Below are 16,171 nucleotides of genomic sequence, written 5' to 3'. Positions count from 1 at the left end.
TTTGATGGAAGTATTTCAGATTGCATGTGAAAACCCCACACTGTACCCCAGAAGTGCATTAATGTACATAGTTACCATTCAATAAAAAGAAAAAATATATATTTAAAAATAGAAAAAATCAGCCAGGTGTGGTAGCACACACCTATCTATAGTTCCAGCTCCTGGAAGATTGAGGCAGGAGGATTGTGTGAGCCTAGAAATTTGAGGTTGCAGTGAGGTAGGCTGACACCATGGTATTCTAGCCTGGGCAACAAAATGAGTGTCTGTCTCCAAAAAAAAGAAGAAATTGTTAATTTTTCTAGGAGTTATAATGGCATTACCATTATGGGGGGGGTTTGTTTGGTTTTTTTTTTTTTTTTTGCAGTTTTTGGCTGGGGCCAGGTTTGAACCCACCACCTTCGGTATATGGGCCCAGTGCCCTACTCCTTTGAGCCACGGGCACCATCCAACCACTATGTGCTTTTAAAAGTCTTTCTCTTTTACAGATAATGTACTGACTGAAATATTAACACATGAGATTATATAATGCCTGGGAACTTGGCTCTAAATAATCCAGTATAGAGTGGGGAAGGTAGTAAGTGAGAATGTAGATGAAACTGAGCTGCCATGACTTGAAATTGTTGAAGCTAGGTGATGAGTAAATGGTGATTCATGGTATTAACAGCATTCTCTCTATTTTTGTATGTTTAGAATTTTCCAGTGAAAAGCTTTTTTTAAAAATGATTGTAGGCCAGGCACAGTGACTCACACCTGTAATCCCAGCACTTTGGGAGGCCAAAGTGGAAGGATCCTGTGAGGCCAGGAGTTCAAGACCATCTTGGGCAAGATTGTGAGACCCTGTCTCTATAAACAAATAAAAATTAAAAAATTAGTTGGGCATAGTAACATAGGCCTATAGTCCCAGCCACTTCAGAGGCCAAGGCAGGAAGATCGCTTGAGCCGGGAAGTTCAGGGTAATAATAAGCTGTAACTGATCACGTGCCTCAGCACTCCAGCCTGGACAACAGAATACATGTAGAAGTGAAAATAAATAAATAAATAAATAAAATAAAATAAAACAAAACCAAAAAATGGATTCTAAAGATTAGAATCCAAACCAAAAGTAGTCTTAAGAATCCACACCATGAGGTAGTTTTCCAGTGTGGAGACCCTTCCCTTCAGATGGGTCTGTTCTGATCATCCTTAAAAGTTCCAGCTTCCTCTGAAGGAGGCTCCGAGTAGACACCACAGCAGTGTCTCCTGTGAAACAAACCCAGCAAGAGGGCCAGCCGGAACCACAAAGAATGCCGGCCAAAGGGAAAGGGAGGTTGGAGTAGTGGTGAGTTTACCACTTCAATCATCCCACCAAACTGGGTACAGATTCCCAGGAAGGTGACTTTACTGCTATCGTAAAAATGTGGTTGGTTGCTATCAGGTATTTGGTGGGAAGCTCCCAGTGTTTATAGCCAGGAAAAGACAATTAGACATGACTCATTTGGATCTTGGCAAGCCGCAAACTGCTCACGCGTTTGGATAACCTACCGCCAGAGTGGGAATTAAAGTTTTCAGGGATTTGTACTGTTTGATTTCGCAAACGTGAATGTATTTAAGATTCAGTGATAGTTCAGATTTAAATGCTAAAGTTTCAATCGTGTCTTGTTACTTCTCTGTAAGTCTTTAGCCCCTGTGTGGTAAAATAGATACAGCTCTTAATTTGTTGTCATTGCTGAGCTTTTTTGTACCTAGAACTTTAGCCAGTACTACCTAGATATGTCTATATAGAACCTATAAATTCAATCCCAAATCTCTATCATCTACTTAAGAAAACAGTGAACTGAGGAAGAGGCTCTTGTAAGATCCGCCTGACTCAGATCTCAAGGCTGAAGCTCACCTAGTCACTAAGCAAGCCCTCAGCACCAGAAATATGCTACTGCCTATTTAGAGCAGGCAAAAAAGGAAAAAAACACAAGGCAACAATAGGTATAAGATTTTGCAATGCCATCTGGTGGATGTTACTAAGCCATATCCATGTTCACATTTCCTTCCTTCCTCCTTCAGTCTCTTTGTCTTAAATGCTTGCTTTTCTGAAAGGAGAAAATGTTTGCTGTAAATGCTGACTTGGAAGGCTGGGGGTGGGATGGCAAACTTGTAAACCTCTTGTAAAAGGCAGCGGGTTATTCTGCTATTAGAAATAAAACAAATGGAAGTTGACTTGAGCCATGGAGGGCGGCAGCCTTCCCATCCCTGCGTTCCTCATGGAGTTCACTGATGATGTCTTTGTGATGTGGTTAATAATAGGAGGATGCTGTGGAAATACGTCCGGTACCAGAATGTCCGAAGGAACATCTGGGCAACAGAATCCTGATGAAGTTGCTGACTCTGAAGTAAGTATCAGCAAGCACACTACTACTGCTTGGAGATTTCTCTCGCCTTTTAGAGACAAGCTATGTCTTTATCATGAGAGATTGAATCAGGGAGGAGCTCCCAACACATTTTTAACAGTGGGCAGCCATAGAAATGGCAGAGTTTGGGGTCTGTTCCTGACCTCTGTTCCTACCAAGCTTTGACAGTCATTCTTCTATAATAAGGAAGGCAAACACAGATGTCACCAAGGTCAGGCATGTCAGGTAACTGAGGTGAATGGCCTCCATTAAGAAAAAACCCCAGCAAAATGAGTGGTGTGCTGGAGTCCATGCCTACTAACTGACAAAAGCTGAAAATTCCATGTTCAGTGAAATCGCATCAGTAACTTTAAATTGGCCATGGGGAAAGTATTGACAACATAGAAATCAGCAAATGCTACAAATGAGCACCCTTCCCCCCCACCAGGGATAATTTATTAAATATTTACCAGCACACCACTGTTAAATAGAACAATAAATGCAAGTGAAGCCCAGTTTAGTACCAAGAGACAAAAGGGAGTGGTGGAGACTGCAGCAAACTGTGTTAAGGGGGGCTCCCACTACTAGCTGCAGCCAACTCTTGCCATCCAAGGAAACATTTTTTTCAATTGTCTTATTTCTTTTTTTGATAAAAGCTAAAAACCCAGATTTTCCAGCATAATTCCCTGGCTCCCTAAATATCTTCTCATTTCTTTTTTAAACACCACACAAAACATGTCTACAGTTCAGTTTCATCTTGCGGGCCAATTATTTGTCACATCCCCTTTAAGGCAATTGTCTCTCATCTTTTCCATTGTGTATTTTTATAGTTAAAAGGTCACGTGTCTTCTGTGTAAGTGTATTAATTTTGTTTTGTACTAGCATATTCAAATGCTATCCACATTATAAAACATACATGAGAAATTTTAAAGGGTGTACTAAAGGTATCTAGCATTTTCTTTCTCCAGTGGCGTGTCTTGTGTACCCACTGGAGTGCTTCCACATCTCTTCCTCTTTGAAGGCTGCTACTTTAGAGAATTAATTTTTCCATTTGGGATAAACCCAGGGACCCTTTTGAAAATGTTAAAGTTGTAAATACTCGACCTAAGCAAAAGTACATAACCACAACCTTTTTCATATGCTATTAGGAGGATGAGCCATCTTTCTTTTTTTTTTTGGCCAGGGCCAGGTTTGAACCTGCCACCTCCAGTATATGGGGCCAGCGCCCTACTCTTTTGAGCCACAGGCGTTGCCCAGAGCCATCTTTTGAAACCAGTTCCTCGGTCCCCTAAGCAGCACCTGGTTTGCCTTTAGGCAGCTGACTTCTAGATTCAAGACTATGTTTCAATCCTGGGAGACATCCATGAGATTTTGAGTTCTTACCTATAAATGACATTGTTAGACCACGTGGTCTTAAAGTTCCCATGTACTATAAGCTTCTGTGATTCTACATATAGCCTCTGCCAACTTCTTCTGCCTCAGAACACAAGCTAGCATGGCTGCCCACACGGGTGTGAGTGCTGTCTTCATATTGTAGCCCCCAGCTAGTTCTATCAGTGGGGCACCAGGGCCTCTGTCTTGTACACACCAGCTCTGGATCAAGTAATGGGTACAGAAAGATGAACTCCAACCTGGCAAGCCAACCCGGAAGTGAGAGCTCCCAGCCCGTCAGGCCCGCAGTGGGCCTGAGTGGAAGTGCTGTTCCCTCTTCATTGTCCAGGACGTCCACACTATTGTCCGCAGCTCCCACCTACCCCCACAGGATGTACAACCAGGCTACTTTTAGACGCAGCAACTGTGCCGTTTGGGATTGGAGGATGCTTGTCACCAAGCCTTCTAGACCTTTCCAATAAGTAAAAAGCAGCTGTTCTCACAGGTGGGAAAACATGACCCAGTAAGATAAACACATGTTATTTTTTAAAAATGGAGTCACTTGGATTTCTCTTAATGACAAGTGTCAAGTCCACTCTCTAGTGATGTTTCCCTCAACTGCCAAAGCAGAAATTAAGTGGAGTGGATGTGTTTGCCCAGTGCACGTGGCCTGCTCAAGTATCTCACATACTAACAGACACCTACAAGGGGGAGATCGACCAAAGAAAGGGCACTAGGTATAACTACTTCAAGTAAACAGGAAAAAAGAAAGGAAGCAAAGTCTTACTGGCAAACCTAGAATGTGAAAGTCTGAATAGTAAAAATTTAAGGATAATATTAATGGCAGATGTTTCCCCATTGACTTTGATATGCAGAATTCTATTTATAATGCTCTAGATTTTAGCAGCTAGGGAATTTTTTTTTTTAAGTTGTGGAGATTTTTTAACTGTGTCTGTATTGCGTTTGAGAAATAAATAAAGCCTCGAGGATATAGAAAGAATTAGACTGGAGAAAATTCTCCAAATATTTAAAGCACTGAGAAAAAACAGGATGACAACAAAATATTTTTCTGTTTTGTATTTTAAGTGGGGAAATCTTTTACTTTAAGATTTAATACCATCCTATCCAAAGTAGCCTCAGCTCTTAGGAGTTTTCTTGGTAATAAAACTTTGACATGCATGGTGGCTCATGCCTGTAATCCTAGCACTCCGGGAGGCCGAGGCCGGTGGACTGCCCTAAACTCAGAGATTCAAGACAAGCCTGAGCCAGAGTCAGACCCTGTCTCTACCAAAACAAAAAAACAAAAAACTTTAACATGCATAAAATTTACCCAGAGAGTTTGTTTTAAATGTAGATTTGGGAGCCCTCCCATAGTCATTTCCTTCAAGAGATTCTGGTTCAGGAGGTGGTACCAAGAAACTGCCTGCTAACAAACTCTTCCTGTGCTTCAGAATAGTGCTTTTCTGGGGAGCTGGAGAAACACTTGTGGGAAAAGCCTAGGTCCTGTGATCAGAAAGAGCTGGGCTCAAACCCTCATTGTGCTACTTCCTAACTTTGTGGCCTTTGGCAAGTTCCTTCATCTCTCTGAACCTTGTGGTCCTCATGTATAAAATGTGGATAATATCTGCCTTACACTGTCGTGAAAAGTAAAAAGGTTGACTTGTGTGAAGCACTTATCACAGCATAATTGTTAGGTCTTTAATAAATGTCAGTTCTCCCCCAAGTGCAGTGACTCACACATGTAATCCTAGCACTCTGAGAGGCTGAAGCAGGTGGATTACTTGAGTTCAGGAGTTCAAGACCAGCCTGAGGAAGAGTGCCTCTAAAAAAATAGCCAGGCATTGTGGTAGGCACCGGTAGTCCGAGCTACTTAGGAGGCTGAGGCAAGAGGATCGCTTGAGCCCAAGAGTTTGAGGTTGCTGTGAGCTGTGATGCCATAGCACTCTACCAAGGGTGACATAGTAAGACTCTGTCTCAAAAAAAAAAAAAAATAGTTCTCTTTTTCTTAAACTTAACACTCAGTGCTTACCTAAGTCACAATATTCAGACCCTTTGGGTATTAGGGAGCAACCTGATGAGAGCTGGGGAGCCTAGGCCCAGGGAGGGCCCCGGTTAATGTGCTATGATCTGATAATTGGAAGAATCAACACGGAAATCCTCGACCTTGGGCTTTCTGGTGGTAAAATGCACATAACATAAAATCTACTGCCTTAACCACCTTTAGTGGACAGTTCCATGGTGCTGTGTACATTTGCATTATCCGTCTCCAGAAATACTTTTCTTCCCAGACAAAACCCTGTACCTGTTAAACACTAGCTCCCCATTCCCTGACTCCCCAGCTGCTGTCAATCACAATCCCACTTTCTGTCTCTCTGAATTTGAGTACTCTCGGAGCCTCGTATAAGAGGAATCACAAAATATTTATCTTTTTGTGACTGGCTTACATCACTTAGCATGACATCCTTGGGTTTATCCCTGCAGTAGACTCTGTCAGAATGCCCTTCCTTTGTAAGGCTGAATATTATATGTACATATGTATGTGTATATATAAAAAGAGCAGTTTGTTCGTCCATTTATCTGTTGTGCAAATGGTGCTGCTTCCACTTTGGGGCTATTGTGAATATCGATGCTGCTCCACATTGTTTTTAAAGTACATTCACACATCGCCCTATGTGAACCTTACAGTATCCTGGAAAATGGGAAGGGCAGATAAATAAATGGAACTGGGGAAGGTGAGTAACCTGATTAGGATCCCAGTCCGGGCAGGTGGTAGAAGAGGAACAGGGCCCAGGTCTCTCGGACTCAGTGGCCTCTGAGTCTGCCAGTATTCCAAGCCACCTCATTTGACCAACTAACCTTTTTGTCTGTGCTTACACTGTCCAAATATTCTTCTAAAAAGTCCTCTTTTGAGACATCTATCCAATGATAAGGCCGTCGTCTCACACATGCCTGGAGACAAAATGTGGCCTACTTTGCATGACCTTTGAAGTGATGGTGGACAAGGGCGTCTACTGATTCTCTCCGCAGGCAGTGTCCAAGGTCACGATTGTGAAGCTGAGAAACTTGGACAGTGCTTATTTGTGTTCCCTGTGCACCTAGTGAGGTGCTGGGTTTCTGCTGTAGGCACGTGTTCTCTTCAGTCTCACCATTTCCAAGGAAATTGAAAATTAAGGCCAATACAAGGGCTCCTTCCAGCTCTGGTGGGGTCTGGGCACCTCAGTGTTTATCTGCTGTGCTGAATCCCTTCCCCCACCTCAGTAATGGAGTTAGGAAGGGCCAGACGTTCTTCCACGTCATGACACAATCTTCCTCTGATCGTCCCACTGGAAAGCAGTCGAACTTTTCTTTTGTTACTGTCTAAAGAGCCCCATCCCTTAGAATTGAGTAAAAAGTGAAAACCAGTAAAAAGTGAAAACATAGACAGATCCATTACCTATAACAAAGACTATCTATTTTCTGAAAACATGGCAAGTACAGTGGTAAGAAGCTAGGTCAGACTAAAGCAGCAGTTCTCAACCTGTGGGTCGCGACCCACAGGAACTGTATTAAAGGGTCACAGCATTAGGAAGGCTGAGAACCACTGGGCTAAAGGTTCGTTCAGGCCACTCTCTCTTGCAGTGCTACCTGCAAGCAAATTTTGGAGACATCCCCAAAACATCCACCCCATTTTGGTAACATTCACTATGATTTCAAAGGATTAAGAATCTTCCATTAACCTCCCATATTTCCCCTTTAATATCCCACTCTAATTCTGATATATCTGGAGTTTTCTAAATACTTCTGGGATCTATTTCCTTTTTGAACCAGTTTTTATATCCAGGAACTTTCAAAAGATTCAAAATTATCTAAATTAAAGCCCTATAGATTTCTCTCTCTCTCTCTTGTAGGTTTGAGATTGAAATTGAGCCTCTGTTTGCCAGCATTGCCCTCTATGATGTTAAAGAAAGGAAAAAGGTAAGAAAGCAAAGAGTACGGGGCGGGGGGACAGAAAGCCCGTGTGCAAATTGCACACCCTGAGGCACACATATTAGTCATGATTCCTTGGGTTTATGTTCTTAAATTTCAATTCTATGCAACAAATGTACATCAGATTTGAAAGCAAATGACCTTTAATGGGTTCTTTTCTGTTCAACCTTTGCAATTTTTTAAACAATAATCTGGGAACGTCTTTTTTGTTCTCTGAAGAATCTTGGAGGGGAAGGCCTGCTGGAAGTGGTGTTCTGGCTGGGACAGGGAGAGAAGTGAAATAGTCAACACGTGGGGGTATGTGTAAAACAAACCAACCTAAATGTGTTTAACCAGCCTGGATATGCATGTCATGTTTCCTGGGTTTGAGAGTCCTTTGCACTGTGAAATGGGCTCGTCACAAATGGGAATCATCTTGTGCCGGAAAAGTCTAAATTTGCCGCAGGGCAAAGACCTTACCAAATGTAATGTGCTTTTAATGGAAACAGTGACCCAAGACTTTTCCATGAGTGTTTTAATGTTTAGTCATTTTCTAACTCCTAGGGGATAACACTAGCAAAGCCTAGAGTAAGAGAGATACTTCTGCCCCCTCTGAGCCCATAACCATCTGTATTTAAGGAAACATATATTTCTCGGATAAATATTAATAGTCACTGAGATTTGTATTAGGGTAGGTTAACTGCTATAACAGTAGACCTCGAAATTCAGTGGCTTAAAGGAGTAGTTAGTTCTCAGACTTGAGTATGCATCTAAACCCCTGGGAGGACTCATTAAAACATAGATTGCTGGGCTCTGCCCCCAGAGTTCTGGATTCGGTGGGTAGAGCCCAAGAATTTGCATTTCTAACAAGTTCCCAGGTCATGCTTGAAGTTGCTGGTCTAGGAACCACATTTTGAAAACCACTGGCTTAAAAAAAGAAAAAGTTTCTTTGTTTCTTTACAATCCAAACTCGGAGTGGGGTGGGGGTGGGGGGTTGATCCCTCTGCTCCACACAGTCACTCAGGAACCCAGGCTGGCCATGGCTCCTCCTTCTTCAATCTGTGCTCTCCACAAATCACTCTTGTCACTGCCATTGATGCCTCAGAAAACAGGGAAAGAGGGCCTGAAAGTTGGACCCTTCTATTCAGCTCACAATTTGTTGGAGAGTATTTAGTCCCATGATCCCCCCTCATTGCAAGGGAGGCTGGTAAATGTAGCATCTGCCCCGGCAGCCACCTCCCACCAAAGCTGTCTTAGAGATGAAGGGAGAACCCAGCTCTGCAGTAGCTATTACATAACTGCACCAAGTGAGCCACGGAGCACCGTTCATGTTATGCTCTTACTCGAAATCTTTGATGGCGCCTCACTATCTACAACATTAAGAACAAACTCTTTAGCTTCCCTATCAGACTTTCAGCATGGCTCTCCATAGACTTTCTTTCCCTCTGCAGCCTAGTCAGGGTCCATCTGGACCCCTGCTAACTAAGCTCACTGCAGGCGTTCCAACCCCTGAGATGTTATTTGTCCATGCTATGTTCTCTCCCTGGCACACCTTCCCCCTCTACCTCTTCCCATCAGAATCTCCTTCCGAGGCCTATCTCTCTCCAGGGCTTCTTCCTTGAAAAGTTTCCTCATTACCCCAACTGAAAATGACTTGTCACTCCCTAGAACTCCATCATGCTTCTGTGTGTGCCGTTGGTGACTTCTATTCTGCTTTAACTGTAGTTAGCTACTTTGCTTTTTCTCTGATTCTTGATTGTAAACTAATTGAGGGTGGCAGCAATGTCCTGCTCTTCTGTGGTGGTACCGAGCACTTCACTGACTCTCAGGGAATGCTGGGCTAAGAAACATTTTGATGTTTCAAGGAACATCTCTCCAATGGCTCCAAAATATCTAGAAATTGTGACAGACCATTTGTCAGGACCAGGCATGGCGGCTCACACCTGTAATCTAGCACTCTAGGAGGCCAAGGCGGTGGATTGCCTGAGTTTAGGAGTTTGAGACCAGTCTGAGCAAGAGTGAGACCTGGTCTCTACTAAAAATAGTAAAAACTAGCCGCGCTTTGTGGCACAGGCCTATAGTCCTAGCTTCTCGGGAGGCTGGGTCAAGAGGCTTGCTCAAGCTTAAGACTCTGTAGTTGCTATGAACTATGATGACACCACAGCCCTCTACCTAGGGCAAAAGAGTAAGACTCTGTCTCAAAAAAAAAAAAAAAATTGTTAGATTTTCCGGCAGCCACTTGTCATAAACCGTATCTATGCCTATACTTATTCTTTCAGTGGAATTTCTTTATGGTGTTTTCACTCTTTTTTAACATGTTTAGACCATGGATACAGCAGGTCTAACTTATTTTTCACATTGCTGCTCATTTATAGATCTCAGAAAACTTTCACTGTGACCTGAACTCGGACCAGTTCAAAGCATTTCTGCGAACTCACACGCCTTCCGTTGCCACATCAAGCCAGGCGAGATCTGCCGTCTTCTCAGTCTCCTACCCGTCCTCAGACATCTACCTAGTGGTCAAGGTAATTAACCCCATTCTGATTGGCACCCCCCGATGTTCCCTTGCTGCATTATTCCCTGCACGTTTGGGGTGAGACAGACATCAGAACATGTCTACATGTCCTCTGTGAGATTCACATCATTCCCTTCTCAACTTACCCCTTTCCCTTACAAACAAATTCTATTTTAGATACTAGAAAGACTATGGTTCTGGAGTCAAGACAGTCCCAGGTTTGAATCCTGGCTTCACAACTTAGTAACTATGTGACTTTGGTAATTGCCTGACCTTTCTGAAAAGTGGGGATTATCACACTGACCTCAGTGGCTAGTCATAACTACAGAATAAAGCCTGGCCCATCTTATGTACCTGTGTTAGTCCATTTTATACTGCTAAAAAGGAGGACCTGAGACTGGGTAATTTGCAAAGAAAAGAGGTTTATTTGGCTCCCGGTTCTGCAGACTATACAGGAGGCATGACCCCCCATCTGCTGCTGGTGAAGGCTTCAGGGAGCTTCTAATCAAGGGGAACAGGTGTGTCTCTAGCAGAAAAGGAACAAGGCCGGGAGGTGGGGGAGTACCGGGTGTTTGTAACTACCAGTTCTTATGTGAACTAATACAGAAAACTCACTAATTATTTCAAGGAAGGCACTAAACCATTCCTAAGGGATCTTCCCCCATGACTCAAACACCTCCCACATCCAACACTAGGGATCAAATTTCAACAGAGATTTGAAGGGCAGATCATCCAGACCACTTCAGTACCCTCCCTCCTAACTGAGAAAAGTTCCCTCAGCTATCTGTCTGGGTGAGGCTACTATGCAAAAAGAAAATCTCTCTGGTAGAGTTTCCTAATGATGTTCACTTTCCCTAGAGACCCGTGGTTAAATGTTCTCAAGTCCAGACTCTGGCAGTTTGTGGCTTCCAAGTTTCACTCTTCCTATCTTCAGGTCACAGACGGAGGGCGCTTAATGAGAGTCAAAATCTGTCAGACAATAGGTAGAAGAAACTTTCATTCTCAACTGTACTCTTCGCTGATACAAAAAAGAAAAAAAACAGTCTTTCTTTATATACCAAAATGACTGGTGATAAGTCCATAAACATTGGATATTTTTTATAAGGCCAAATAATGAGTCTTATTAACTCTTTATACCAAAATTTTAAAACAAAATGGAACAACAAATCCAGATGTCTGATTTCATGTGCACCCAGCCTTCTGTGTTGGAAACCTTTTCTAGCCAGCGTGGTGTTTCATGTCCATCATATCAGTGATTCCCCCAAGATCTCACGGTGGTAGGAGCATGTAGATTCCAAAAACCTCGGGTCATTTGAAGGCTCCTGAAAAGGTAGCAAATGCCTTTCCATCCCAGCTTCCTTGACACCATTTTACAAAGATGACAGTTTATTTGAAGGAAACTTCAGTTTATGGAAGAAATATTTAAAATTCTCTTGCTAAAAAGACACATCTATGGTCATCAAACTTTAATATGTGTCCTTTTCATGGCCATATAGGAAAATGAGCTTAAAGTCCACAACAGCAGCCCTGAGGTTAAATTAAAAATTCTTTCTCAGCCTGTGAAACCAAGGAAACCAACACTAGTTCAATGGAGCCAAATTGTATTTAAAACTCTCACTTCTCAGTGAATGACTTCATTCGGATGAGTTCACAGTCGTCTGCCAAATCACAGTGCTTTACCAAGTGGTTACTATCACTTATGAAATATGTTCCAAAATGTTCAGAAGTGTGAATGTATTCGTTTGGCAATAACAGACATACTCTACATTGTCTGGATACAATTGAGAAATTTGAATCTACACAGCAAGACCGTCCCTGGTTTGCTTTCTGTTTTTTTCACTGCAATGCCATCATTGCTTCTTTCCCCTTAAATATATGGTGAATGGTGTAATATGTCCAGACAGATGTCATTTGACAAAGAAAGGCTGCTTTTTTGGTTTTATTCCCAACCTGGACACCGAGATCTTCACTGTATTTTAGGAGGAGTCATCTAGCTCTGGTGTTGCATATAGGTTGCTTAAAGGAGTTATTTCCAGCTTAGAGGCTTAATTCAAGATTTTGTGAAGGAGATAAAGTATTCATTTTGCAATTGAGGGATAGAATGTGAGGGTTGGAGTGAATCTTTTTTAAAAATAGACATGCCAGGCATGGAACTGGCCCTTCCTGAATAGAGCAGAAAGTAGCCGCTCCACCTTATGGATTTCCCAGGTTGTGTGACAGGCGCCTTTGCCCTCCCTGCCATGGTTAGCAAGACTCTTTCATGCACTTTTCCATAAATCGTGAAGGCCCATACAGTGGACTGTAGACTCCCAGCAGTCTGCAGCTCCTTCTCAGGGAGTACCTGGCGTTACCTTGGCCCGGTGCAGTACAGGGAGTAGTATCTGCTGGTCTGGTCGAATCTGGATTCCCCCACTTCTAGATGCTGGAGAACCCCATCTTGTATGTTCCAGTCTTCATACTACTAGGGTATGAAGCCAGGGCATTCCCATTCCTTACTTCAGGGTCCTAACTACAAAGTTCTTAACCTTTGTTCAAAATTCATTTTAAAGACCACATTTGTAATCCATTGCTTCATGGAAAAAGTAGCTGCCTTCCAGTTGTTCTACAAGCTCTTGACTATGAGCTTCAGGAGGACAGGGGCCATTATTATTGGTTTTCAGAAGAATAGGGATCATGCTTGTTGTGTGATCAAGAGAATGAGGATGGGGTGGCACCTGTGGCTCAAAGGAGTATGGCACCAGCCCCATATGCCAGATGTGGCGGGTTCAAACCCAGCCCCCGCCAAAAACTGCAAAAAAAAAAACAAAGAGAGAGAAAGAGTCCATGCTTATGCCACCTTATCTCCCCAGCTGCTCCCACACAGAAGGTACTCAACATATATTCCTGGAATGAATGAAGGAAATGGTTGCTGATTAGCAGAAATGCTGGTCATTTCTAGCTCAAGTGTTATGAGTCCGTATTTTCAACACTGTGCCTCTCTCAATGGGATCAGCTGTCTTTTCATGTTATGGCAATGGGGAGGGATTTTAAACTTCTTTTGTGAGAAGAGGGACTTCCTGCTTCAAGTCCTCACTAAAACAGGTGTCTACTAAGCTGCCTCCTGCCACTTCCTTTGAAATCCCATTAAACAGCCCTCTGGATGTTTTCTGGATATTCTGTTTTAAATACTTGCGCCTCACTGGTAAGGCCTATTAAGACTATGTGCCCATTGAAATATGTTGCCCCCAATTCCTTTTTCAAGGATCATTTCAGCTAATGACATCAGCTTAGGGGACTAAATCTACTTGCTTTTCTCTTCAACATCTAAGTTAAATTTTCTTTTAGCAGGGAGTCAGGAAATTTCAAATTTCTCCTTGTCTTTTTCCTAAACGTGGTCTCCAACTTGATGGCAAATAGCCAGCCAGCTCTTTGCCTGGAGCAAGAAGGGAGAAGCCACTTGACAGGAGACGCATCCACTCCTGTCACCAGACCGAGATGATGCAGCCCACCCCAATGCTTTGAGTTTCTTTCCAAGTCTGCGAAATCCAGAAAATTAGCCTAATAGGAAATACCAAGGAGACGATTACAGATAATTTATTCTATTCATTTATTCATTTTGCGGAAGGTTTTCGTCCCCAACCTGACTTCTACAGAGACCATATCTCTTTTTTACACTGTAAGCAATAATAGAGAAAATGAGCTTTCCACTTCCTACACATGTCTCATAGGTTTTGTTTTATAAAATAACTTTTATTACATTTTTTTATTGTAGACATAATACATGTTTACTGTTGAAAAATAAAAAATACACATAAGCAGTAGGAAGAAAATAAAAATCACACATAATCCCGCCATGCAAAAAGAACTACGGTTAACATTTGCTGTGTGTCTCCTGTCATCCTTTTAATATGCCTCGGTGAGTTTTTTAATAAAACCATATGGCACCCTTCATACTAATTTTTTTAAATCAAAAAACATATATCATAGACATCTTCCTGTGTCATCAAATATGGTCATAAGATATAATCTTAATTATTACACAGATTCCTTTATGTGGATGGAATTCACGTGCTTTATTTTGATGTTATTTTTGTTGGTAGATCGAAAAAGTCCTGCAGCAGGGAGAGATTGGAGACTGCGCAGAACCCTACATGGTTATCAAAGAGAGTGACGGTGGAAAGGTATGATATTTGAAAATTGCTAAATGGTGACATCCAGGGAGGTATTTTTAGAAGCATTTCACAAAAGAGTTAATAGGGCTTAAGGGTTAGTAGGGGGACCACACCTATGGAGCATATTGCAAGTACAAGTTGGATCTATCAGGTGTAGAACGCAAATGTCTTAATCCTGTAATTGGGTGAATGAGGTGAAGGCTATGTTGATTAGTAGGATGTAAGCACTCCGATTTGTACAAATAATCAACACACTGAATCCCACAATGGCATAAATGTATTTATGCTCTATGTACAAATGACTGAATAAAAAAAAAAGGGGTTTAGTTTATAATCTGTCCCTATACGAGACTCTAATATATTGACTTTAAATGAAAGAAGAAAAAGAAACTGGCCAGTGATGATAACTTTTTAAAAAACTAAATCGTTGAACTCACTAATGATAACCTACATCAATGTATGACCGTGTAACTTGACTGGGACAAAGCCACCTCCTATTATCTTGGTTCTGAGGCTCCAATCCAGCTGATTAGGAGGGCCACAGAAGCCTCACAAAACTAAACAGTACCAGAGGTCTCCTGGTCTTCTTCAACACCATGTACCATTGTGATTTCTGGTATGGATAATTGAGAATTGCCCATCACCACTGTACATCATAAATTCATTAACACAGGGTAGTTGTTGAGCTCAGAAAAGGACATGTTTTCTTAGCAGCAATTTACAAAGTTCCCAGTTTGATTTTTTAAACATGGTCTTTCTAGAATAAGACTTACCTAATCTGTATTCTGCTACAGACTCCTAAATTTCAAGTAAGATTTATTGAGCTCAAGACTTGTTTTTATATCTGTCTTTTATTCTAAACTGAGAAAGAACACCTGAGAAGTGTTATACATTTCACAAGGAGTTGTTAGGAAACCTTTTAGAATTTCTTAGAATTTTCCAAGGTAATTTTTGAAAAACAGATTCACATGGGAGGTTGGTAGATAATATGCTAAACTTTTTTTTTTTTTTTTTTTTTTTTGAGACAGAGTTCCTACTCAGTTGCCCTGGCTAGAGTGCAATGGCGTCATAATAACTCACTGCAACCTTAAACTCCTGGGCTCAAGCTATCTTCCTGCCTCAGACTCCTGAGTAGCTGAGACTACAAATGCTTTTTTCTAGAGACAGGTTCTCATTCTTGTTCAGGCTGGTGTCTAACTCCTGAACTCAAGCAGCCCTCCAGCCTCAGACTCTTAGAGTGCTGGGACTACAGGAATGAGTCACTGCACCCAATCTATACTAAACTTTTTATTGCAAGAGTCTCTTTTGGAAATCTAAGTCACATGCTAGCCACCAAAAGAATCAATCTTTGATTAGCTGGTAAAACAAGCCTTGGACTTCTTTTTAGCTGAAGTTGTAGTTTATTAATTGAATGTAGACTTTCATGAAATGCCTCACTTTTCAATCTATTTTCTTATCCGATAGACTTTTGGCCCAAGTTGAGTCATTTTTCTGCCTGTGCACTCACTCTTTTTCATCAGTAGGGTTTGAACCTTGGGGATGGCTGTCACATCTGTGTCAGAGGCAGCAGACTCAGTATTGACGTTTCTTCCCACTTTCCTCTAGAGTAAAGAAAAGATTGAAAAACTAAAACTTCAAGCTGAATCCTTCTGCCAGCGTTTGGGGAAATACCGGATGCCCTTTGCCTGGGCGCCCATCAGCCTAGCAAACTTCTTCAACGTGTCCACCCTTGACAGGGAGGTAATGGATGTGGAGCCCACGGTTGGTAAGCTTTTCATCTGCAGTGGGAAGGGGAGAGCTCCCCGCATTCCAGCTCTGAGCTCAGCGGC

General features: G+C 42.1%; 1 protein-coding gene across 1 annotated transcript in view; it reads left to right on the top strand.

Annotated features, from left to right (window-relative positions):
- Positions 1–16,171, top strand: part of DOCK8 (dedicator of cytokinesis 8) — a 217,001-nt gene that overhangs the window by 81,561 nt on the left and 119,269 nt on the right. Inside the window, exons 7-11 of the mRNA XM_012814018.2 lie at positions 2,278–2,363; positions 7,619–7,685; positions 10,052–10,201; positions 14,271–14,351; positions 15,948–16,107. Of these exons, the coding sequence (XP_012669472.2) occupies positions 2,278–2,363; positions 7,619–7,685; positions 10,052–10,201; positions 14,271–14,351; positions 15,948–16,107 (544 nt within the window). The remainder of the gene's footprint in view (positions 1–2,277; positions 2,364–7,618; positions 7,686–10,051; positions 10,202–14,270; positions 14,352–15,947; positions 16,108–16,171) is intronic.

Source organism: Otolemur garnettii, unplaced genomic scaffold (assembly GCF_000181295.1).
Source record: "Otolemur garnettii isolate 467f Iridium unplaced genomic scaffold, OtoGar3 scaffold00006, whole genome shotgun sequence".
Classification (NCBI taxonomy): Eukaryota; Metazoa; Chordata; class Mammalia; order Primates; family Galagidae; genus Otolemur; species Otolemur garnettii.
The sequence above is the reverse complement of the archived record's forward strand: the minus strand, read 5'-3'. Positions and strand labels throughout refer to the sequence as shown.